The sequence below is a fragment of the Homalodisca vitripennis genome, chromosome 5 (genome assembly GCF_021130785.1).
Source record: "Homalodisca vitripennis isolate AUS2020 chromosome 5, UT_GWSS_2.1, whole genome shotgun sequence".
Classification (NCBI taxonomy): domain Eukaryota; kingdom Metazoa; phylum Arthropoda; class Insecta; order Hemiptera; family Cicadellidae; genus Homalodisca; species Homalodisca vitripennis.
The window spans coordinates 50,137,346-50,164,788 of NC_060211.1; the positions used below are offsets into that span (position 1 = coordinate 50,137,346).

At 33.0% G+C, this 27,443-nt stretch overlaps 1 protein-coding gene across 1 annotated transcript; it reads right to left on the reverse strand.

Annotated features, from left to right (window-relative positions):
- Positions 1-245: 245 nt before the first annotated feature.
- Positions 246-23,247, reverse strand: LOC124362145 (proteasome assembly chaperone 2-like). Its single transcript, XM_046816376.1, has 7 exons — positions 23,005-23,247; positions 19,339-19,501; positions 10,819-10,877; positions 8,368-8,546; positions 2,932-3,045; positions 2,005-2,119; positions 246-412 (listed from the first exon to the last, which is right to left on the reverse strand). Exons 1-7 carry the CDS (start codon positions 23,053-23,055, stop codon positions 317-319), a joined length of 777 nt encoding a protein of 258 aa, XP_046672332.1. The 5' UTR covers positions 23,056-23,247; the 3' UTR covers positions 246-316.
- Between the last annotated feature and the right edge of the window lie 4,196 nt (positions 23,248-27,443).

The following is a 27,443-nucleotide window of genomic DNA, read 5'->3' on the forward strand; positions in this document are numbered from 1 at the left end:
TAAGACCTTTACCTTAAAACAAACTACAGGGTACAATTTTAATGTACGTCTTTCACAATTTCAGGGGGCTTGAGCTCCCCCAATTTCTTTATAATACACCCATGGTAAGAGTGGTATGGAGTTTTTGTGATTCTACAAAAATTAACTCTGTCTAGAGACAATCATGGTGTCACTGAAAATTACATAGATTATGTATTACACATAGTAGAATTGAAAACAAATATCTCATAAATAAATCACTGTGGTTTGTAAACATAATATTTTATTGATATCAAATAGTCACAATGTAATAAACTAATATATTCTACTTATCCATTCAAGGATATAACTCTCGAGGAGAAGGTCCCCCAAATATGTATTTCCATGAAGGAGGTTGAGAAAATGTCTTTGTCTCCTCCTTCCCACTTGGAACCTGTTAAAATAAATACAAAAGTCTTTTATTCCAAATTTACTGAAATCATTCATATGCTAAAATTACTACTATGATAATTTGTTATCTATACATATAAAACAACACACATTTTTTTTTATTGAGTGTCATGAAACGTACTAGGTACTTTAAAATATCTGTAAAGGAGAAAGTAGTGGATGCAATAAGTACATAAACATACACCAAATCATAAACAGGAATTAGTAGTTGGGGAGATGGTGGGCATGGTCCAAGATGTTGAACTTTGGATCTGGGCTAAAGATTGTGCACTGTCTGCAATACACTGTACTTTTCATCAGCACTGTGCTTGACTTACATTTATTCTGTTTGATAAGATTGTCATACTGCCCAAGATTGGGCTTTAATTGCCCAAAAGTTCTCTATATTATTATTTTTTCTCAACCATGAGTCAGGTTGAAATGTCTTTCAGCAGCATTTGAAGGTGTGTTATCAACCATGGTAAAATACTTCATCTTGTGACACCTAACAAGCAAGTATTTCCATCAAAATGATAAAATACTCCTCATATGTTACTTTGTCTTCATATTCTGGCATCATTGATGCTGTAAGGCCACTCAGCACTTACACTCATAAAATACAATTGGCGTCACATGTAGTCTGCAAATTGATGCTGGAGTATCTCTTACTATTATCTATTCATCAATGACACAGTGTAGCGGGTACAGTGGTTATTGTAAAATAACCGAATCAGCTTGGATGGGTGACAGCTGAACAATCCTGTTTTTTCAAGCAGCAAGCTTGCCCAGCCATTGTGGTGGTTCGGAAGTCACTTTTAAGCCATTGGTCTAAAGGCTTAGGTGTCAAAAAAGACATAGCTCTGACTTCAGCTGGTGTGTTCTAACTTTACTCATCATCAAAATCTTGTAGTTATTTATCTCAACATGACTGCAGTCTAAGACAGCATTGTTGAACCATGTTTGCCGCTATAGCGTAGTATAATTGATTTCTTCACTGTTTATGAAAAATTTATCTAATCATAGTCTTTGTATAAAGTGTTGTCCAGGACATAGCCAGTGTTAACACTAGTACTCAGGAACTCCACACTGAAATACTGCATCTTCTATGTGAAGTAAAGTCTCCATCTGTTGCCTGGAGTTGGGACATATCCACATGTTTTTTAAGTTAATGGAAAAATTTCATTGATTAAAAAGATTTCAGTCTTGTAATTTAAACGCAACAATGTTTTATAACTGCTAACTGCTCTTTTATTGTAAATTGCCTGCTGTCACAAAATAGCCATGTAGGCAGGTGTATGTTCTCTGGCAGAAGGCTATTATGATTGGTAGAAACTGAATGGCACACTGACAGTCATGCGACTCGTCTCGCCTCCCATTGTTTCAACGCAGCCGTTGCAAGTGATGAGTCAAAATTGTCATGATTAAATGTATATAATATTTATAGACAATGTTTTATAACTTGTTATACATAATTTGATTGTATTTATTGACAGTTAAGTTAAATAACTCCTCATTTTAAATCTTTAACAAGTTTAGCATGCTCCTGTATCAATCAATCATTTTTGATAAATAAACAACAAAAAAATAACTACTTACCGGTACTACATTGAGCCACCCATCTACCAATCTTGCTAGATCGAGAGCTTCAGGAGTGTTATCTCCATCAGAACAGAATTTCATAAATGATACACAGGGAATTTTCCTTTCAATGCTGAAAAAAAAAATTAGATTACACACTATTAAGTTTGGAACCATATTGCCATTTTTTACGTATAGTGTCCTAATATAATTCAAAATAACTGGAGCTGACAATACTTCAAACTGTAGAAGACTTGGATTAGATATAAATATTCACAAAAATTATCAGTATAACAGTAACTTCTGTGGATTAAAGTTTTGTGTTAAGACACAATATAACATAATGTAAGTAGGCAATCATGACAGATGAATTTATGAAGAAAACAACATGAATGTAATGTGCAAGGCAACTAATATATACTGCACAAAAAATAGTCTGATGACATTTAAGCTGGTGTGACATGGTGATGGTAAATTAAAATGTTGACTTGGCTATGAAACAGATACATGAAATCAAATGTACTTGTATTTGTTTACAGGAAGAGCTGATGATGTTTGTTTATAGTATTGCAACAGACGTTGTGATCAGTAATTGTAAAACTGGCAACAGTGTATAGAGAGGGGATTAAGGCACATTAGCCACCATCGAACTATTTTCGTGCGGGTTGCTTTATTACAACCATTGCTTTGTATAGTTGTTTGAATACTATAAAATGTTTTTTTTTCCAAAGCCACCTCAAAATACGCAAAATCTGTAACCACCAAAACTCAAATTATCACATAATTGTAAATGTTTAGAAAGATCAATTTATTTTGTTACACTTTATAAATAATGAACTGATTTTATAAAATTACCATAAAAAACTTCAATTTCTGATAAAACAGTTGCAGGGCAAAAATTCCTGGTTTAAACCTTATTTATAGATATGAGAACAGATGACAAACCACTTGAGATGAAGATTCTGTGTGAATCCTGCTCCTGGCAAGTACATGGATGGAGACATAATACCTGTCTTATCTGCATCATCTTTTACTTCCATGTATCTACAGTTTAATGACCTATAAAACAAAAGCGTTCATTAATCTAATAAGTCATGTCAAATCTAAGTAGTTTCTTATAAAACAATACATAATTCATGAAAAGATTGTTTAGAAAATAGAATGTAAGATGAATATTAAATAAACTAGTCACATGAAACAGCATTCATTACTATATTTACTATTCACACCATTAGATACTATTCTTTTCTAGATATAGAATATTGTGTGAGTATCGTAGAATTACATGACATAGTGACAGAACTGGTTTTTGCGTAAAACACTGACAGCTGTAGATGATAGCTTCACTGCTATCTCATGATGAATAAAATTTCTTGAAATGTGATACCACCAAACAAAACGGAATAGACATACATTTTAAGACACATTTTTAATCTTAACTTGAATGTACATATTAGAATGTTTATAAGCAAGCTCTACAGGTATGACAGTTTAAATATAAACTTTAGTATGACAGAGGTAGTTTCGCAGCTGGACCATAACTGATGAAAACAAGGAACAAGTTTCTGAAAATATTAGCAAAAGGATGATTGCAATTGAAGATAAGAAACTGTCCAACAGGCAGCCAAACCAAAATATAATGCAGTTATGTTTAGTTGCGGAGTTGTGCTTCTTGATTGTATAGCTCTGCCATTAAGTTAATACTATACATCATATTTGGAATAATATATATGACTAATATTCCAAAGGAGATGAATACAATTCAGCACCTTTGGAAATCCGGCATGCCTTTAGGAAAAGGAATATTTGTAAATGCAAAAAAATCTTATTGTCTTATTGACTTTGGGTGATCTAGATTCACATGACTAACTATGACCGTCGGCTGTCAGTCTGTGTAATCAGTTGCGCTTTTATATTTTCGAATCAATTCAATTGAGTCTAGTAATGGTAGGGCAATTTCACAGTTAATGTGCTCAGCACAGGTTTCCGATAGAAGAACGACTCTAAACAACTGCCATAAGTAAGCAAGCAGTGTCTAAAGAGGCTGGCAGTGGAGTATAGTACTGGACTGAGATGAACTGTGATGAACATGCCCTCGACCTTGACTGTGTTCAGCCCAATTGTTGTGATGTGTAGACTTCACACTGTAACTAGACCGTTAAAAAAATAGTTCTTATATATCCACATATAACGAGGACTACCCGAAGTTTATATTTAAATAATAAAAACGTGTTTTACTATAATCACTTGTTTATTTATTATTATTTCTTTGATTTATATCCAATAATCAGGCATATTTGATGCCTCAAGTCCTGACCGTGCCTGATTTACGGAAGTTATCTTTACTGATGCCACCATTCCATGAAATATTTATAGAAGACTTCACCTCACACTATAATAAATACTGGATACATTAAAATATATCCATTACTGATATGTACCTTACTGAGATGGATATATTACACTGAAAAGAATATGAAACTAACTGTGGCTCTATACTACGTGATGTTTAGTACTTCCATTAGCCAACACGCACTATAGTGTCAGCTGCAGTCAACGTGTTAACCTACATTTAAAATAGCAATCAATATCTATTGTTTACCGACACTCTTTTGTTCACTATAGAGATGTGGAGAAATATTATGTTTATAAAGATATATTGTTAAAACTAGATGTTATTGAATCTGAATTTTGTGAGAAAAGCAGTTCATCTATACTCTTTGTTTGAAGGTTACTTATTTCTTGTTTCACTGAACGATGGCAAATGTCCGGAAAAATCCTGTTTCCTTCATCTATACCAGCGGTTCCCAAACTGGGGGGCGCGCCCCCTGGGGGAGCGTGGAGAAAGTCCAGGGGGGGCGTGACACCCAAATGAAATAAATAAAAAAAAAATTACAAAAATAATTTCCTCATAATAATACTCCCCTCCCGCCATCCATGACCCCCACCACCCGTTACCTCCATTTGGCCTTGGCGTGAGTGCGAGTGTCCCTCCACCCCTACCACGCCCGCCTACCACTACCCCCACCGCATCTTCAATCCAATGTCAATAACCTTGCACTTTGTTCAGTGCTTGCGTTGTAACTAGTCCGTTCGCCAGTCCGTTGTGCCAGCAGTGCTTTCCGTGAATTATCGTCAGCGTGTTTGCTGTATTGTGGGTGTTCTGTAATTGCTGCGACGTTTGAATTGGAGTAATTGTTTTTGTGTTGTGTGAGTTCTGTGTGAAGCTGAATCAGAGAAGATGAACACGGCAAAGAAACGCAAGTATATTGACGATTATATTCAATATGGGTTTGTTTCCTTGCTTAAAGATAATGTTGATCACCCTCAGTGTGTTATTTGCTATGAGGTATTAAGCAATGACGCGATGAGGCCTAATCGTCTTCTGAGACATTTGTCAACCAAACATGCCTCTTTAAAGGACAAACCTAAAGAGTTTTTCGCTGCAAAATCTAAGAATTTAAAGCGCATGAAGTTAGATAGCACTGGATCTGCTGCTCAGTCATTTCTAAAAGTGCTTGAAGCTTCATATGAATTATCTCTTATTATTGCTAAGGAAAAGAAAAGTCACACTATTGGTGAAACGCTTGTTAAACCGTGCATTTTAAAAGCAGCCGATGTTGTCCTTGGAACTGATAGTAGGCAAAAGCTATCACAAATACCACTTTCAGACAACACCGTAAAACGCCGCATTGATGATATGGCCAAGGACATTAAAAACCAGGTGGTTGATGCAATAAAAAAATCACAGTTTTTTGCTATCCAGCTTGACGAGAGTACAGACATAGCACAATGCTCTCATTTGCTTGTATATGTTCGTTACATTGAAAATGAAAGAATGAAGGATGAACTGATGTTTTCTACTGAGCTGTTGACCACTACTAAAGCTGTAGATGTGATGGAAGCAGTATCAGACTTTTTTAAGAAACACGAACTTTCTTGGCAAAAACTTATTGGTGTATGCACAGATGGTGCTCCTTCAATGCTGGGTTCTCGTTCGGGCTTTGTGCAGTTGGTCAAAGAGAAGAATGCTGATGTGGTTGGGATTCATTGTTTTATTCACCGCCAAGCCTTGGCAGCAAAAACTCTTCCTAACGAACTCAATGCTGTTTTAAAGCTTTGTATTAAAGTAGTCAACTACGTTAAGAACAGTGCATTAAATACTCGACTGTTTAAAATTCTGTGTGAAGATTTAGGAAGTGATCACAAAACGCTGCTATTTCATACAGAAATACGATGGCTATCAAAAGGCAATATGTTGGGAAGACTATTTGAACTCCGTGATAAAGTGATAACGTTTTTGGCACAGCAGAAACAAAACGAGCTTAGTGCAGAGTTCAAAAAACCCTGGAACCAAGTGATTTTGGCCTATTTATCAGACTTTTTTGACACGTTAAATAACCTAAACTTGAGACTGCAAGGTGCAGACTCAAATATAGTAACACATCGGGATGCCATCAAGATGTACGTTGAGAAACTACAACTTTGGATACGTAAAGTGTCAATGAACCCCAGCAACTATTCAAGTTTCAGCAAAGTAGTGTCAGTCTCAGAAGAAGTATGTTTTGAGGACGTTTTTGAAGGACCGCTTTTGAAAAACTTGATAATTGACCATTTGAAGAACCTCAAGGAGGAGTTCAGCAGGTACTTTCCTAACTTGTCAGAGGAGTTGTACAAACTATCAACTGACCCGTTCAACATGGACATACAGTTGCTGCCAGAAGAGTTGCAAGAGGAGGGAATAGAAATAAAAAATGACTCTGCTGCAAGATACGATTTTGACAAAATGGACAAGCCCTCATTTTGGTTAAAGTACTTAAAAGTTTACCCCAGTGTTTCAGGGAAAGCTGTTCGGATGTACTTGCCTTTTTCAACAACATGCATGTGCGAAAAAGCGTTTTCAACTCTTGTGGCGATCAAAACCAAGTACCGCAACAAACTTGATGTCGAAAGTGACCTACGCTGTGCTTTGTCTGAAACTCAACCCAGGATCTGTCAGCTTATCCAGAACATGCAAGCGCACCCATCTCACTCAATTACATTTTATGTTTTGTTTTTGTAAGTAGGTAGGCCTATTGTTTCACCTTCCTTAAATTGAAAATGTATCTGTGTTACAATGTTAAATTTTGTATCAGTTATTATATTCGTTTTTCATGTAATACTTGTTTAAATTTTCACCATACGTACAATTATTGATATGTGTAGGGGGGCGTGGGGGGGTCTCCAAATAACCAGAGGGGGCGTGGTACAAAAAAGTTTGGGAACCCCTGATCTATACTGTTATTCTGCATAGAGTACTATCAAAAAATCTTACAATTAAATAAATGTGTCAAAATACCAAGAAAAGTTCTGTGAAAGAGTGAACATTGTGCACTATATCTAGTACTTATGTGTCAACCACACAACCACTCCACTTCCATGTTATAACAATCTCCAGTCAGACGGAGGACGATACATTGACAGTTAAAATTTGTTTTTCAAATGATATGAAATTTTTTACACATCTTTCTACATTTTATCCAGTTACATATAGTGCTCGATAACTAGAACCAGAGGTGTTTGTACAATAACTTCCTGTGCGCCTGGGTTTTATGAATGAATAATTCTTTATTTGTACATGAGTACAGAGGCGAAATTGGGCCATATGGCACTTTCTTATATTTAACCTTGTATCGACTGCTAAAGCTTAAGCATAGTCAACAAATAAATAAATGTAGATTTCGCTAATGTTTTAAGCAATTTAAATAAAATTATAACATTAAATCTAAGAAAAGGTTTTCAGTGCTGAATTGAACCCAACTTTAAACTTCTTTAATGCAGTCTGGAAGGGAATTCCACATGTGGTAAAATTGAAGTATTTATTAAATATTACTTTCCTATGACATGGAATCCGTTGCATAGACAATCCTATTCCTTGCGCTTCCATTGTTACAAATAAATTTAAAATCGTTGACAAAATATTGGGGAAACCCAATTAACAACTCTTTCTTGTGGGTTTATGAAATACATCTCAGAAGAAATGGGACTGGGAGTTCGTGATCTGGAAAATTGGGAAAATACAAGGTCTCAAAACACTATACATTTCTCAGGTACAGGGGAAAGTTTCCTATGCAAACCAAAAGTACTAAATTTTACAGAAATAACTGCTGGAACATTGTTTCAGTGTGTTCCACCTCGAATCGAGCAATGGTCATATAATCCCCGGACCTCTACAATGCAGTTCATCTCATATACTTTACTATAACCTGGGACTTAAACTAAATCTACCATGATCCTGTATTAAAAAAAAAACAATAATTAATTTAAATAACTCCTAAGTAAACAAAATTACATGACAATTTTTATGAAAATAAAAGGTTAATAAGGAATAAATTTCATTACCTGAAAACTGATTGGTATAACGACTGAGTGAGGGGACACACGCAACAACGGACATGGGGCTCTACAATCTGATTGTCATTGCGCTCATAGTCATACAAACTGGACAATATTATGACTTTATCCGCTTCTAGCTGTTCAAACCATTTCACTAAATGGTTTAAAAACTCTTCTTCCTTGCTCTGAAAAATACAGTACATAATTCATACTAATGTTCAAACATTCATTGTGACAACAGAAAATACTTCACAAGACCTATAATACTGACCTTGTGGGCCAAGCTGAGAGTCCAAATTATCAGTTATACTTATAATAATGTATTTGCGCTCTAGATTGCACCTTTAAAATAGTTGAACTTTGTGATAAAAGTTCTAAGAAGACTTGGAGTTTTTTTTAATGCTCTTGACAAACTTATAGTACATTTAACATAGTTCTGAAATTGTAGTAAATTTTAATAATTTGAATAAACCTAACAGAGATATAGTAAATGTTTATCACATAACTGAACATCATTGTTCAATAGATTTTAGTTAATAAGATTTCAAAGTTGACAAAATAACAGATTTTGTACTAGTCTTTATTATAACCATTCTAGTATCTTGATATGAATTAAGTAGAAAATAATGGGAATTTAGTAAAGTTTTGTTGTAATAAACTTTGAGGGGAACAGTTTTAATATATTTAAAGAACTTGTAAATAATGAACACAGTGTCTTATTTAAGAACATTGCATTTACGTTTTGAGCTATTTAGTAAATTATTATCAAGACCTAAACAAAATAAATAAATAATAGGAATTTAGTAAAGTTTTGTTGTAATCAATTTTGAGGGGAACAGTTTTAATATATTTAAAGAACTTGTAAATAATGAACACAGTATCTTATTTAAGAACATTGCATTTACGTTTTGAGCTATTTAGTAAATTATTATCAAGACCTAAACAAATTTAACGGGCACTAACAACACTCATTTTGAAATGAATGAGGCAAATTTATATTTAATTTGAAAGGAAGATAAAACATTGAATACATTTTATAAATAAGGAACATTTAGAACAAATTAAAGAAATAATTGATCATCAATAAATTACAGAAATATCCAGAGAAATTTGAAATAATTTCAAATTAAAAGTTGTATGGTGTTGTAAATTTTAATCACTGCTGCAAAATTTATTTTAATCAACACTGAATATGGGGGTTAAAATTATAATGATTGTAACTTTTATAATTTTAATGGGGTAATAAAATAATAATTGAGATTGTACCATTGAAATTAAAGTTGTAAAGATTTATAAAACAGTACATGATAACTATAAATAACTGAACATGTTCAAATACTGCCATCTATCAAAAATCAAGAATTTGTACTAACTTGAAATCAAAATTATACAATAGACAAACTATGTTAGGGAATTAAATATAAAGAGTTTATTAAAACAGGAAAGTTAAAACTTGATTATTGGACAACTTCAGATTAGATTGGAGAAGGATGTATTCTCCAAAATGCTGGGGAAAAAAATTTGCACTGTTCATATCAAATAGATGACACTCCTCTAAGAGGCCTATTGTACATGGCGGACCCATGATACAAAACAGAATGTCCCATTTTGCAAGTCACTTATAACTTGTTGCAGCCAGAAATGGTATTTTCATTCCTTACTTAAGTGATAATAGACATTTTGGTGTTTGGATAAAAATTGGATAATACCTATTGTAAAGGAGCCAGACAAGAGTTGTTTCCAGGGAGTTTTCCCAATGGTCATGACTTATCTCAGTAAAGGGAATGTTTTTAACATTTGGGTCTTGAGTGATGCCACTATAGAAGTTACACGTGAAATATAATGCAAGTATGTCTTAGAGCCCACTGCTTGTTCTGGACAGAACACATTTTTAGGGATTGAGAATTGAAATGATGACTATTATTTGCTCCTGAGATGCTAAGGAACATTTATCTATTGTGCTCCTAAAAGTGTTTTAATTACTTGAAATAATAAGATAGACCCTTTTGTAGAGCTATAATGTTCTACAAAACACCATCACATAATTAAGGGATGCTGGGAAACATTTACTGTCCCCAGGAGATCTTGGAAAATTTGTCATAGACCAATTTGACAGAATAGAATGCAAAAACTGAGATTTTAAAATTACCATGACTGAGTTTAGATATGCAAACCTTTTTAGTGATGAAACTGTTGGATGTTTCATGGAACCTGTTGTTATGCAGCCAGAGTGCACTGTTGTTATGGAACATCAAACTATTATCTTCCATTACAATTTTGATATTGATTAACAACAGACATGTTCTTGGAGTTGACCATTCATCTTAGCCAGCTTTTGAGATACAATGTGTTTAATATTAATCACACAATTACACTAAGAAGTCTAATGTAAGATTTAATTAATTTAAATTATCAAAAACTACAAGCATTAATCAAGTCTTATGTTGTACAACTTACCACCCACAGAGGAGAACGAAACTGAAGAAATAGGACTTTATGCTGGGTCAGCTGATAAACTGAAAAAGAAAATATTAAAAATTAAATATAATACAATTATATCAACTCAACTTCCTAATTCATTAAAATTCTTAATCCTCTCTCTTTCTCCCACTCCCTCGCCCTTACTTAAGTACTAGAAATGAATATACGAAAAAACCAAAAATATTGATAAAGCAGCAAAGCGTATTAATTCCATTGTGGATAAAATGTATGTTCTTCATTAGAAGAACGTTAATTTTCAAAAACCGATAATGAGTTAAATATGAAGATCAACTCATTAGCTCAGTTTGCTAAACAGAAAGGTGGAAATAAGTGGCATCCACTGTGCTGATAAGGAAGAGCTGAGGAATGCATTTTTATGCAGAAAACTCAAGGGTATCGATACATTATTGTGAATTATCCTGAGGATCTCAATAAATTAGCGTGGGAACCAAGTCACCTTACGCTGATTGCGAGCATAAAAATATTATTACTGTGTGTAAAGAAGTTAAATATATTTGTAATATAAAATCTTTTAGATTTAAGAAACAATATCTATTAAAAGTGTATTTTGATTATCTAAGTGAACGGATGACCATTATAAGCATATTGTAGTACTGTATGAAGTTTATATTTCAAATCATAAATAATAGATAATCAAACAATATATGATAAGAGCTAGCTGGATCAAATATTTGTTAATAAATCTTTAGGGTCAAATAATTACGAAGGCCATCCGGAAAGTAGTACCCGTTTCCGCCGTGTGAGGCGTTGACGACGCGAGTAGCCGCCGGTCAAGGTCAGATCGCTTCAGTGGCTTGTCTGCCTTCTCTGTTACAAGTTCCGTGACGCTAGCATTGCCTGTGTTGTTTCTGTGGCAGTTCATAATGTTTAAAAAAATTGAAAACGCCGCCAGTTGTGAAGTGAGGGCTGTAATAAAATTTCTCAACGCAAGAAACGTTCGACCTTGTGATATTCATCGCCAATTAAAGGAAGTGTATGGAGACAATGTGATGGAAGAGTCATCTGTTCGGCGCTGGTGTCGTAATTTCAACTTGGGGAGGGGGAACACACACGACGATGAGCGTTCAGGAAGACCATCTGTCATTACAGATCAACTGCTGAGGTCAGTAGACGAATTCGTGAGGAACGATCGGCGCGTCACAATTGATGACATCTGTGAACATTTCCCTAATGTTTCTCGAACAATTGTCCATGAAATTGTCAAAGACCATCTGCATTATTCAAAAATTTGTGCAAGGTGGGTCCTTCGCATGCTTACAGATGAGCACAAAACCAAGCGTATGGCTGCTGCATTCACATTTTTGGAACGTTATTCTGATGAAGCAGACACGTTCTTCAATCGCATAGTTACTGGTGATAAAACGTGGGTTTTTTATGCTTCACCTGAGAGTAAACGACAGTCAATGGAGTGGCATCATACTCATTCACCAAAGAAACCAAAAAATTTCAAGACTGTTCTGTCCACCAGGAAACTTATGGCAACCATTTTCTGGGATCGACGTGGTGTACTGCTTATTGATTTTATGGCCCGTGGAGACACTATTAACGCTAATGCGTATTGTGAAACATTAAAGAAATTACGGCGGGCAATACAAAATCGACGGAGAGGTCTATTGTCTGATGGCGTCATTCTCCTCCATAACAATGCCAGGCCTCATGCAGCGGGGATAACACAACAACTTTTGCAGCAATTCAATTGGGAAATTTTCGACCATCCACCGTATAGCCCGGACTTGGCCCCTTCAGATTTTCATCTCTTTACAAAACTTAAAGAGTTTTTGGCGGGAAAAAGATTTGACAGCGATGAAGAACTTAAAGAAGGCGTGACTACGTATTTCAATCGGCTGGCGGCGGAGGAATATGACGCTGGAATACAAAAACTCGTCACACGTTATGACAAATGCTTAAATTTGCTTGGAGATTATGTGGAGAAGTAGTTTAAGGTACGCTCTTTTCAATAAAAATGTTTATATTTGTTAATATTTACTTCTGTGTCTTTATTTCACAAACGGGTACTACTTTCCGGATGGCCCTCGTACTTAAGAATCATTAATGTTAATGCAGAAAATGTCATTGTACATAGAGAAACTTTTCCAAGTCTTTTTGATAACGAATATTTTTATATAATAGTAGTAACAGAAACATTTTTAAAGCCAGCTGTCTCATATGTGTTGTTTATGATTGATAATTACAATTTAATATGTAATAGAGAGGATAAAGAAGGGGGAGGCCTCGCGATTTATACTAGAAAGGAATTTAATTATAAAATTATTTGTATATCTGATGTACTATATTGTAAAAAACCAGAACATGTTGTTTTGAAAGTTTTTTAAAATGGTAATTGCTATTGTGTGCTGTGTACCGACCACAAAAAGTGGGTTATATAGCCGATTTTTTGATGTAATGGAAAATCTGATACCTGTTTATGATAATTTGGTTTTAATAGGAGATTTTAAAACCGACATTAGTGATAACAGCGTGTTTGCTGATAAGACCCAGTTTTTGAAATTTGTAAACAGTTTAAATTTATGTATACTCCTTTTAAATCCTACATATCATAGGCCAAATCTAATTCTTTGTTAGATTTAATTATTTTTAATAACACAGATAGGGTAAGAGAATTTGACCAAACTCTTGTTTCAGGGTCATCCTATTATGATTTGTTATATGTAGAGTTAAACCTGAAAACCAAACTTGCCAGAGATAAAGAAAAAATATTGATCCAAGACTTTAAAAATGTAGAGAAGGATAGCCTAAAAAATTAATGTGTTAATATATGTTGGGACAATATTTGTTTAAGTAATTGTGTTAACGACAAGGTTGAAATATTAAATGATAGACAATGACAATTATAGAATAAATATACACCTGAGAGAACAATCTCCAAGAAGAAAATCGCTTGTCCTTGGATTAATGATGAAATTAAAAACATGATGAAGGAAAGAGATAGAGTTTATAAGTAGTATGTAAGTCCTAAAAATAATGTTGTATGGTAAAACTGCAGAGTTTTGCGAAATAGAATGAAAAGAATAGTTAGAGATAGTAGGAATCAACATTTTGCATATTTGTTTCAAAATGAAAAATCTAATAAAGATGTGTGAAAAGTCTTTAAGAGTCAGGGAGCTGGCAAAGTGTCAAAAAATTTGATTGATCGTGTAGTGTCTTTAGATCATTTAAATGCCTATTTTTTGTGGTAACAATACTAGAACAAACCCAGACCTTAATGAACATTATAAAAGTTTTGGTGATCCTAATCGTGTAAATAATAGTTTAAAATTTAATGATATTGATTCTGACACTGAGTATAAAGCTTTCGTGAATATTTCGTCAAATGAAACTGGCAATGATAGAATTCTAATTCAATTCTTACAAATAATCTACGAGGAGATAAAACATGTTATGTGATATCTATAATTTTTCTTTAACAAATAGTGTGTATCCAGATAAATGGAAGGTTTTATTTCTTCTGCTGTCAAAGGAGTCGGAACTTTTAGAGTTCAATAAATTTATATAATGGATAAATATTTAATTTTTTTATGGATAAATAATAATTTAACAGAACTGAATGTTTTCAAAGATTAAAACTGTCTGCTTTGAAACTCTCACACAAATACTGACAACTATAAATAAACCTCCTCATCTTTCTCGCACATGTTCGGAAGTGACTTATATAAAGTTGCTTCTTTCTCAAAGAGTTAATAATAAATCATATACTAATACTATATACTTATATATGGAATTTTTTAATTATATAAATAATTATTTGCTTTTTCATGGTCATTTTAGGATTTTGAATAGTACATGTTTGGTTATGTTCTATATAATACCGAAATGGGTTTTTAAAACAACATAAAATTTTATGGTTAGATTTTTACGCTTTGTGGTAGGTTTTACACATAACCTAGATAGTTCACACTGCATCAAAACCTTGCTTAGACAATGAACTTCTTGAAATATTCTGGCCACACTGTAATGAAACTAAGAAAACCTTTTTACAAACTAAGGCTTTAATCAACAAAATTCAACTAGATAACCTTAAATATTCAATGTATAAACTCAATCAGAATGTATAACAATTACTTAATATCTTCTTTAAATTAACATATGATCTAGTTGTTTACATGGAGTAAATTATATAACATTCTCCCCCACTGAATTTAAGAGGTAGTCATTGAAACGTTCAGGGATCCTTCTTATTCTTGATCCTCTTCGAGGAGAAACTATTTTATTTTCTTGATTGAACTGTTCAGATTCAACTTCAGTGTCTTTTGAAAAATCTTTCTTATTTCCTTGTGATGCATCTTCATGTTCATCCTCCACCTCCTGTACTTCCGACCAATTGGATAAGTCTGTCACCATTAGACTTTTATCACCTCGGGGAGCTAAGTGTTTTAGTGAAACAGTAGATTCTCTTCCATTGGGGTAACGAATTAGAGCGTATTGTGGATTTGCTTCTACTAATTCAACTTCATCAACTAGTGGTTCGTATTTGCTGCTTCTTACATTTCGCCTAGTTAGTACTGGACCAGGTTGCAGTAACCATGCTGGTAGTGAAGTACCTTTAGTTGATCGGCGTGGATGTATGAACATTCTCTCGTGTGGAGTGCAGTTTGTTGCTGTGCATAGTAAAGAGCGTATCGAATGTAGAGACTCTGGAAGTACAGACTCCCAGTATCGTTGGTCCAGTCCTTTGGATTTTAGTGACAGTGTAACGGTCTTCCATATAATTCCATTATACCTCTCAATTTGTCCATTTCCTGCAGGATTGTATGGACTGGTTAAACTTGTAGCAATCCCCTTTTGATGAAGATATGCCCTTATTTCATCAGACAAAAATGATTTGCCTCTATCAGAATGGATGTAATTTGGTATCCCATAAACAGAGAACAAGTTTTCCAAACATTCTATCACAGTACTCGAAGTCATCTCTTTGCAGGGGTAAGAGAAGGGGAAGCGAGAGTACTCGTCAATAATATTTAACATATATCGATTTCTACTTGACGATGGTAGTGGTCCTTTAAAATCAATATTGAGTCTTTCAAAAGGTGAAGTGGCCTTTATCAATGTGTTGGTTTGTTTGTGGAATCTAGGTTTGACCTCTGAACAAATAGGACAAGATAAAGTCATTGATTTGATCTCATTCAAAGAATATGGCAAATTCTTGCTGCGTACCCAGTGATAGAAACGCGTTATTCCTGGATGACAAAGAGCCTGGTGCATTTCAAAAAGTTTGTTGTCAGTCGTAGATGCATTACAGATCCGAGAGAGTGCGTCTGCAGAAACGTTTTCTTTACCAGGTCGATATTGAATGTCGTACGAGAAAGGAGAAAGCTCTAGTCGCCAGCGCATGATTTTGTCGTTTTTAATTCTGCTAGAATGTTTTTGGTCAAAAATAAATGACAAAGCTTTTTGATCAGTTAAGAGAATAAATTGTCTCCCTAACAAAAAATGTCTCCATTTCTTAATAGATTCTACGATGGCCTGTGCTTCTCTTTCTACTGTTGAGTGTTGTTTTTCACTTCCAGACAAAGTCCTAGAAAAGAAGGCAACAGGACGTCCATTTTGGCTTAGTGTAGCAGCTATTGCAACTCCTGAAGCATCAGTTTCGACTATCAATTGATTTTCCGGTTCAACAGTCACAAGAAATGATCTTTCTATATCCTTCTTAATGTTTTGAAAATCACTAGCGGCAATGGAGGTTGGTTCAATAGGAAAATTCTTACAGCTTACCAAACTTCTAATTTTGTCAGAAAACCTTGGTATCCATTTGGAGTAGTATGATAACAATCCAAGTGTTCGTTTAAGAGAAGCAGCATCATGAGGCAGAGGCATGTCCAAAAGTGGTTGTAATCTCTCTGGGTCGGGACGTATAGTTCTATTTTTGATTTGATAACCAAGGATAGATATAGTATCTTGAGCAAATTTACATTTCTTCAGGTTCAATGTTAGATTGTATTTCTTAGCCACAGCCATAAACTTTTCTAAATTTTTATCATGATCTTGTTTACCCATTCCTCCTATTGTAACATCATCAATATATGCGAAAGTACCTTCGAGTCCTTCTTCTGAAATAATCTTATTTATAGTCCTTTGGAAAGCGGACACGCCGTTGGTTACTCCAAAAGGAATGCGTTTGAACTGATACAATTGCCCATTAGCTTCAAAAGCGGTAAGTTGTTTTTCATGCTCTGGAATTGGTATCTGATGATAAGCACTAGACAAATCCAATGAACTGAAAGTATCAAATTTAGCAATTTTTAACACAAGTGATTCGATATCGGGCAAAGGATAAGCATCCAATAATGTAAATTTATTTACTGTCTGAGAATAATCTATTACAAGTCGTTTCTTGTGGTTTTCATTTTTGGTAATGAGCACTTGAGCTCGCCATGGAGAAACACTTTCCTCGATAACACCATCTTTCAGAAGAGACTGTATTTCACATTGTATAAATTTTTCATCTTCCCCAAAAAACCGCCTTGTCTTAGTCACAACAGGTCGACAATCTTTAGTCATGTGCTGAAATAATGATGGTGGTTCCACATTAGCACAGGCAACGTTACAAACAGAGAAAGATGATCTTGGTCCCCCAAAGTCTACAGTAACATTTGTATGTAGTTTCATGATATCATGTCCTATCAGTACATCAGTACATAACCTTTCAATTACAAGCATTTTGATTTGTTTGTAAGCATTGTCTTGTACATACAGATCTACCCTAACATACCCTTTAATTGGTGAAACGAGTGACGTAGATGCCATCGACACCTGTTTGACTTCTGGAAATATTTTAAGGTTGTTAGCCTTTACAAAACTACTATCAATAAAACTATCAGAACTTCCAGTATCAACTAAAAACTTAGCAGAAATTCCGTTTACATTTCCGGATACAATTGCTTTAGATAATACTTTGGGTGTTACTGCTGAAGTTATTATGGGACATGTTGTTAAAGAGGCTGAATTTATCTTACCATTTTTAAGATTCTTAGATAAACAAACTCTGAGAAAATGACCAGTTTTCGAGCAACCTTTACAAATAGCATCTTTTGCAGGGCAGTCATCTCTTGAAATATGTCTTGCTCTTCCACAAAAATAACATTTCTGTCGGAGTCTGTGTGCTGATACAGAAGCAGCAGTAGAATTGTCTTCCTGAGTTTTTAGTTTGTCTGAAGGAATCTTTAAATTACTACTCGTATCAACGTAGTGACAATATGATTGAGGTACACCTGAAGTCATGGAATAAGCGTCCGCATGTTTCTGAGCTGACTCTAAGGAACGAGCTATTTCTTCAACTTTTTCCAAGGTTAAAACGTTATGTTCCAGAATACGTTGTCTGATTCGAGAAGAATTTAAACCACTAATAAAGGCATCTCTGATAGACTCATCACTATAGGTTTTAGCATCGACATTTACGAAATCACACTCCTTACTAAGAGATTTAAGCGTTTGCAAATAGTGATTTATTGATTCTCCTTCTTGTTGTTTATGATTAGCAAGCAAGTGTCTAGCAAAAAGTACATTTTTCTTAGGTATGAATAATGTTTCTAAAGTTTGTATAGCATTGTTGTAATCTTTACACTCACTGATAAATTCATAGTTTTCATAGGTTAGAAAGTTCACTAGTACTCCAAGTTTCTTATCTTCTTTAACTTCAGCATTTTCTATGAATGTATTGAACGTTTGAAACCAATGTTTCCATTGTTTAGAAGCATTTGTTGTTTCAGGGCTGCATGCAAATTTCTCAGGTTTCAGTAGTTTTTCCATTACAGAGTATTGAAGTTAGTATAGCAAAAATGTTGATTAAATTGTAATGAAACTAAGAAAACCTTTTTACAAACTAAGGCTTTAATCAACAAAATTCAACTAGATAACCTTAAATATTCAATGTATAAACTCAATCAGAATGTATAACAATTACTTAATATCTTCTTTAAATTAACATATGATCTAGTTGTTTACATGGAGTAAATTATATAACACACACTATGGAGAATCATCTTCAGCCAACAGATATTAAACTGAAACTAACCGAAGATGGTTCAGTTTAACATCTGCTGATTAACTTATTATTAGTCTTATTATGCAGATTATTAATCGATAACACTCTTCACAGTAAGATCGAAATATTTCAAGAAGTTAATTAGTTGTGTAAGCAATTTTTAAGACATTGTGTGAACCAAAAGACTTTAATGTTAGTTATCAAATTTTACATCTAATTGGTATTAATTTGATATATGTTGAAATGGGAAGATCGTGTAAAGATTTGAAACACCAAATGATACATTTTTCATAGGTTACATTTTTTTATTTTACTTGATACACTTAAAATCAACTATCAGAAAGTAGAAAATAGTCAAATGAACATGACTCAACGAGACAAAGTAAGTATTTTTTCTCAGCCTCTTTATCTTATTGGCTGATGCTAATAAATCTGATTTTATATAACATTGACATTGTCATTTACTGCCAATATACCTTCAAATTCAGTACACAGCTCTGTAGAATCATCTTTGTATGGATGAGCACCAACAAGTGGAATAAATGCCTCATGCCAGAGATTACTGACTTTCTCAGCTCCTGATGAGTGTATCAGTAAGTCGACAGCCAACTGGCCCACATTAGATACAGATATAGCAGGCTACAACATAAAATAAAAGTACACGTCTTATTGAACACTAAAAATAATTAAATTGAAATTATTCCAAGGTCTATTCCCATACAAAAATACAGAATTAATGCAAATATAGGTAATGCAAAGAGATATACAAAAAAAAAAATGAGTAAAGAAGGATACAATTTGAAAGTTATAGATTCAGTTTAAAATCTTTTTGTTGATCTAGACATTTTCATACATCCTACGAATTATGTATTTCGGAAACAGTAACTTATGTCAAACAGTTTACACAGCATTAGATGAGAACAGACTTCCATAGGTACTTGTTGAAATACTGTTTTATCGCTTCAATATCAAGACATATAGATTACAAAAGATCCCCATCTGGTTTCTCCAGCAGAAAGCCAGTGTAGTGACATTTTTTTAGGTGTCTCACTGTGGGTTGAAGTAGGGTGAATCTTCTTGTAACATTTTTAAAAGTACCTGGGTTTGCTCTTCTCTTCCAGTTTTTTTCAGTGGAAAGAATTTTTGTGACTGTTGAAGCGTGCGTGAAAGTTAGGAAGAAATAGACTTTTAAGTACACAAAGTTCAGTCTATGCTTTCTATTAAAGTTAATTGTAACCTTTCCTGTGCTGATTTGTATGAAGAAATAAAAGATGACAAGATGTTTCTAAAAAAATTGTATCCTCGGAAAACTATGATTAGTCCAGCACACTACTAAATGCAGGTACTTACGTATTAACGTCACTGCAGCAAAAATTTTATACACAGAATTTGAAGCCAGCACTGATGGCTAGAAACATTTCCGATCGGTACTTTCCCAATCTTAGGTCACGTCCTAAATTTTACAATGTGATCTGACGTCGGAGAAGTTGGCCAATCTGGGATGTGATTTCACGGTCGGGAAAATACTGATCAGAAATGCCCTTGGCCATCAGTGTGGGCTTAGGTGGTGCCTTCGCACTTCAGGCGAAATAAGAAAACATCCCTCGAGATAGTACCCAAATTCAAGCTCAGATCACGTGAGCACTTGGTAAGGTTATCTTTAACTTTTTATATTTATAATATTATGATGTATGTATAGCCTAAAAACAAGTAATAGATAAAGACTTCATAGTGTTCTGATGTTAAAGTGTTTTATTTTATATTTTGTTGTCAAAAATTTAGGTTTAGACTGTCTGCACTTGATAGCCATTACATTTTTGCATGGGTGTTGTTAATATGCATGTACCAATTGATTCACTGCTCTTCATCCTCACAAGTTTAAGTAGTGGTAAAAGTGAAATTCTTTAATATTAAAGTCAACACTTTGGAATGTAAATAAAAATACCAGGTCACAATAATTTTATCGTGCAACAACTTTTATTCTCATTCCATTTTGTTTCAAGCAATAAACGGACACTTTTAGGCTAAATAAGAGAGCATAATTGCATTTAGAATGCGTAAAGTCTTCAATAAAGATTTCAGCTCTTACAATTTTTCAGGTGGACCCCGGATCCCTCATAACTGAGGGGTAGCCCATTCCACACCCCTTCCCCAGTTTTCACCATTCTAGGTGCGTCTGTATTTTGGTTTAAGGAATTAAGGTAACCCTAGATAGGCTTATAATGTCAAAATGTTTGCAGTCAGCCTAATTTCACATTATCAATTTTGAATTATTTTTAATTATTCTGAGCATTTTATGTCAAAGCAAAACCATGTTACTAATACAAATTTCAAAAGTACCAACTATTTCACTACAAAAAATATTCCTACAAAGCTGATTGGAATCTAATTTAGTTTGGTAGCACCTTTTTATTATATTTTATGGCATTGAACATCTTCTACAATAAAAGCTGAATTTTTAACAAAAGTTTCGTGAATTTTATAATGCAATAGACATGCATAAAGGGGACAGAGTAGATAAGCGAACCTGGTTTTAATATCACTTTTACAATAATCGAAACTTTTATATTGAATAAAAGAACTATCAATCGATATCAGCATATATAAAATACTGTTAAAGTCACATATTTCAAATTAATGGAAACGGTTTAAACAATTACCTAATGTCATGAATAATAAAAAAAAACCATAACAACTAATCAAATGAAAAATTGGAAAGACTTTAATAAGTGGCCTTCACTTGTTATTCGATTGCTATTATGGAACAATTCAATATATTATCCAACTTCGATGTATGTAAAAATCGTACAAAATAAGAGTTATAATACATCACTGTAACAACAACAATCTAATACATTACAATTTTAAATACACAAATTTTACAATAATATTACAAACCAACTATGGCCTAGACTTGGATATCAAAGAAACCTTACAATATTTATAACTTTCCCAGCTTGATATCAATGAGTAACTGCTTTTTGTGATATGGGGATATGGAGGAAAGAATTCTCCTCATGTGTTACCAGGAGCCAAACCCACATGTTGAAGCCACTTAAACAAATCTCAACACTTGTGAGAAATATCTAACATATTTTCCGGGTAGGGTACGATAAGCGGACCCGGTTTTTTGTATCGAAGAATGTAGTCTTCGATACCTAATATTCACATCTCAAATCCTAGACTATCAATCGATATAAAAGTATCTATAGTCCTCAATAACAATCGAATATGCTTTAAATTTAAATATGAATTTAATATTTATAGTGATCAAACAAATTATTATAACAAAAATTAGGAAAACTGAAGACGACCTCTCACAGTTACAGTTGTTTTTTTCCCACAAATTTCACATAATGGGGTTTTCAGTACGAGTCTAACATGTTGAAGCCACAAAAAGAATATATTTTATTTGTCTTATCATCTTTCAAAGCAATGCCATGTAGTTTTCTAAAATTGACTCCCATTTTTAATAATTAAAATTACTTATGTAAAATTTAAATATTACCCTACGTGTATTATTTTAAAGTGTTTACAGCTGTTGATATAGAATATTTAAGTTAATAATTCAAAATAATTAATCAGTATCGATTGATTATACCGATGGTTATGATTAAGTAATATCGTTTGCCAATTTTGATATAAAAAACAGGGTCCGCTTATCGTACCCTACCCTATTTTCCTCATATTTATCGCCATTTTCAAATTCTCAAAATATTAGTTACTTCTTATTGTTTAAATTAAAATTACTACAACTAGCCTAATAAGTTTAAATCATATACTGATAAATAAATTGTAATATCAAATTATCCTTCGAATAAAAACAATCAAACCATTCGTTAGTAGCAATCAAATAATGTGTGCAGCCTTATTAAAATCTACCTGAAAAATTAAGAAAGGCGACAGGGAACATTTTTTTTAATGATAAAGAAAACGCAACAACAAACATATTGAAATCGAGAGAGAAACATTGAAACATCTTTTAGTGTTATTTTGTGGATATTTCAAAATTTAACTATCTTTTATTATTTAATAGAAGTTACTTATAGAAAAAATTGTGTTTAGAATATCAAAATATGTGTAGAGTTGGTGCAGATGAGTTAGTTATAGTTCAAATTAACCTTAAAGTAAGTTATACTTACAACAATTAAAGTGTAATTTTTAAAATGATTTAAAGATTCAAACACATCCATTATTTTCTTCCTGTTAAGTAAAATTCGTTTTGTTATTTTACTATTTATGAGTGAGAACTAAAATACCATTAGGACACTTAACTTATTAAGGTTAGTTTTCGTTCGTGACTATTGTTATTTTGACTAGTAAGTAAAGTAAACAGTAGAATGAGTAACTTTTTTTAAGGCTATGAAGTGATCATTTAGCCCAAATGTGTGTTGTTTTTTTTCTTTTATTTATGGATGCCTATTTGTTGTATTTATTGACTTTATTAGATACGAGGATGTACGTTTTAGAGTATTATTAGTCCAGTGGGGAAAAACAAAGAAGCTAATGGTATTGGGAGAGGGAATAATGTTAATTGAAGAGATCTTCTCGTCATGTGTCAATATGGCATTCCTAATACGAAGAGGACCACGGATGAAGAATCCCATGATACGATTACGTATTTATTTTGTATGCGTTTTTTTTTTGTATTGTGTTTAAAAGATTGCAAATTTCTCAATAATAATTTAAGTTCTTTATAACTAAAATTTCTGTTACTAAAGGTATATTATTATGGAATTTTTGTTTGATTTGGATGATATGCTTTCTGGCATAATCGTATTGGGGATAGTCAATAATTATATGGTCTATTGCTTCATCAACTCCCGTGTTGCATTTAAGGCAAAACCAACACCTGTATCAGTCTTTGATGGTCTGTAAATTATATTTGTAAACAATGATCAAAATTTAGGGCTTTTCATTTACTAATTGGTTCAAATATACTGTATTAGTATATATTTTACTTTGTTTTTCATTGTCTAAGGTGGATACACATTTAACTATGTTATCAGTAATAAACAGGGGAAGATCGAAATCCCATTAAATTGTATTATTGTCAATAGAGATAATATTATTGGGAATATTGTGCACTATGTTGTTGAATGAGTTTATATATAGTGGAGATTTTGTGCGTGGCCTGTATGGTGAATGTAGAAAAAGTAGTTTGAGAAACTAATACTGTTGTAGACCGGATGATTTTTTTCAGTGATGTTTTTGTATACGAGTCTATCTGTTAGCAACTGTTGTATTAGACCTAATGGCATGAGAGCAGATTCACTTTGTAATGCAACAATCGGTGTGGTTGAGAAGGCACATAATAAAATCCTCCGGCGAAGTATGCTTTTCCGAACGAGACAACTTCAGATTGAATATATTATTATCCATAATTGACAATGATAACTTAACTGTAGAGATCAAAATGAGGACCATTGTCTATTAGAAGTTTACAGGCAAATTTTGAGCAATCATACAATTTAAACTTTAACGACACAACTAGAAATTGATAGTAAGAAATGTGTTACAAAATGTGTAAATCAAAAGTATTGTCTAGGGCGCAAAAAGGTATTAACCCAAGTCTGGTTGTATTAGTGTATAATAATATTCAAGAACATAATAAGCAACATTCCCCCCCCCCCCCCACCCCCCCCCCCCCCCACCCCCCCCCCCCCCCACCCCCCCCCCCCCCCACCCCCCCCCCCCCCCACCCCCCCCCCCCCCCACCCCATTGTTTTAGTTTTTGTTTTCATTGATTGCTGTGGATTTGATTAATTTATAATTTCATTCATGAATAGCTATTTCAAACTCTTACCTCCAACTGTACAGGTAAGTTTTTTATTGGCAGAATACCTGTAGTGATCAGGAGTATAGGCGACTGGTGGTGGTGATGCATTCAACTCAATTATCGCCGACATTGGTTTCCTTTTGGGAGGAAGAATATGATAACCATTCATCATAATGACTTGTAAATTTAAAAAATAGTTCAAATAAAGTCTGACCTTTTTAATACTGTAGTTTATTTTGATCTGATAAGGAAAACTCATCCAAAAATAGTAGCCTCCGGATAATACCAAAGTACTGAATAATACCTATAAAATAATTAGGTTTGAAATTTTGGTTTTGGTAGTTTGGGGTATGTCCATGTAAAAACAGGACAAAAATATTAAAAAAATATTTTTATGAAATAACCTAGGTTTTGAAAGTTTTCAGATAAAGATTATTCTGAGCAATGTTGGCAGCATTAGCTTTTTTAGAGGAAAAATTTTATTTTTGTTGGTATTTTGTGTTTAGTTAACACCTGTTAGCAGAGTTTCATTGATGGCTGTTTGTTAAGCCTCACATCTCAATTTTATAACTGATTATACATTAATCTAGAAGGTGGCCAGTACCAAGAAGCCATCTTTAGAACAAAAGCTAACTAAAAATATGCTTTTTTACATTTAGGTTAAGAATTGTTCTTTCTATTAGGATATGTTTTAAACCTTACTTCATGTAACGTGAGTTACCAAAAATTACAGATTTTTCAAGTTTACTTATGTAATACACAACCAATAACAATAATAAAACAGATTCTATTTAAGAAAACTATTAAGAGTATGGTACTATTTTTTTTTAATTTTTAAATTTGTTTCATTTGCAGGAATTTTATATAAGTTTTCTGTAACGTGAGTTACTGTAAAGATATTTATTCATAGCACTTTAAACATTGTTTATATATTGGAGTTAATACTTAATACAAAACAAGCTCTTAACATAGTTAACCCCCAAAACAATTAAATAATTATGGTAATATTTATATTTGTATTGGTCAGAATATAATGCCTGTTTTAATTGTTCAAACATACTTCTAAATATAAGTGTAACATGAGTTACCGAAATTTGTTCCAATATTTTGGGTCTGATCTTATGATTTTAATAAATATAAAAACTTGAATTTAACTTAGATAACCTTACCTTATAAGCTTATATAAATCTTTTTATTCAGGAAATTATTATTTGATTTATTAGACCCACTTTAAGTACACACCAAAATGTTGTAACGTGAGTTACCACTTCAACCTAGAAGTGAGTTCTCGAGGTAACCTTTGTCTTTTATTTTGGTTACTAAGTATTCCCAAAAATGTACAGTTCTGGGTAGTTTAGTAGGAGGTAAGATTAATATTAATCCTAAAAAATTAATCTGTAATATTTTAAGATTAAGAAATAATCTTCAAACTTTTCTACTAAGCAAGAAAATATATGAAGTGCCTGTTAATGACCCAATTGTTCCTGTCGACAAGTAGTGGTACAGTAAAGAAAATATTCTATATATAATCTGGTGTACAGTGATGACTCTGACCTTTCTGATGAAGAATCATCCGTTCCGAGTGTTTTCTAGTGAACTAATTAGAAAAGAAAGCATCAAAAGTTGAACTTTCAAGTGAAAAAGACTCTTTGGTTACATTTAATTATGTTTGCTATTTGCCAAAGTGGTAAATTGACAAGTTTGGAGACATTGAAGTAATGTGTTTGAAAAGTGATAAAAACTGTTATACATTCAAACCAATCGAAAATGATGTTACTTTCGTCAAACTTGGACAAATTTTGAGTGTTCTGCCTCTTCCAGAAATTAAAATGAAAGGTGGAAGATATTATTATTATTTTAAAAAACAAAATAAATATCAGACAAAAGTAAAATGTTAGCTACACAGACTGTCTAATAGTTTTAAGCGTTAGTGAATATTCTTTATATATACAAACCATGTAAAAATGTAGTCTATAATTACCATAAAGTTATTTGATCTTATCTTTTTATTCTTTCATAGTTGTGTAATAAGAAAAAATACAAACTGGAAGTTATAGAACAGGCCTAAAGCAAAAAATATGTATGTTTTTAGAAATAATAAAACTTGTTTTTACACTGGTAAAAAAGTTGTATTATTTTTACAATTAAAAACAAATATTTAATTATGCCAAACTAAAATAATTAAGTGTACTGATACTAAAGTAGTTATTGAACACAATTCAATATATAACATTGCATAACAAAAATTTATTTCTACAAATAATAAATGTCCTTAGGAAAGAGACACACCACCATGTAACATGAGTTACTGTAACGTGAGTTACTGTCAATTAGATCAATAGTATATTATTTAAAATTATGTTTTTCAGTTCTTATTGTTGTAGTTGTCACAGTTAAACTACAAACTCTTGAGCCAATCTTAAGTAATTAGATTAAGAAAATTAAAACATTTAGGACAAAAGTTGTTTCATGTTAAAGTTTGCTTTCAAATTATGACGTCCTTTTTGTGTAACATGAGTTTACCGAAACTAGAGAATTATTATTACCTTAATTATTAGTCTCAGGAAGTTGTTGGAAATCTGGCCAATGTGTATTATAATTCTTGCTTAATACTGCAAGATATTTTTGCTTAATATTATGCTTTAAAAAAATAAAATGTTTCAACAAACAACTTAGGACCCATGATGAAATGTAACGTGAGTTACCATGGACATGCCCTTTGGACAATCATGAATATCGATGATTTAATTGTGTGGGTGGCTGCTTATTATACCGCAACCCTACAGTCTTTCTTTTATTTAA

Bases quoted from the DNA above. Each gene is read 5' to 3' on its own strand.
- LOC124362145 (XM_046816376.1), bottom strand. From the start codon at position 23,055: ATGGATGTGTTTGAATCTTTAAATCATTTTAAAAATTACACTTTAATT. The intron at 2,120-2,931 runs GTTTGTCATCTG...TTTTTTTTTCAG, and splicing joins CAGAATCTTCATCTCAAGTG to CATTGAAAGGAAAATTCCCT. The intron at 413-2,004 runs GTAAGTAGTTAT...TTATTTTAACAG, and splicing joins GGTGGCTCAATGTAGTACCG to GTTCCAAGTGGGAAGGAGGA.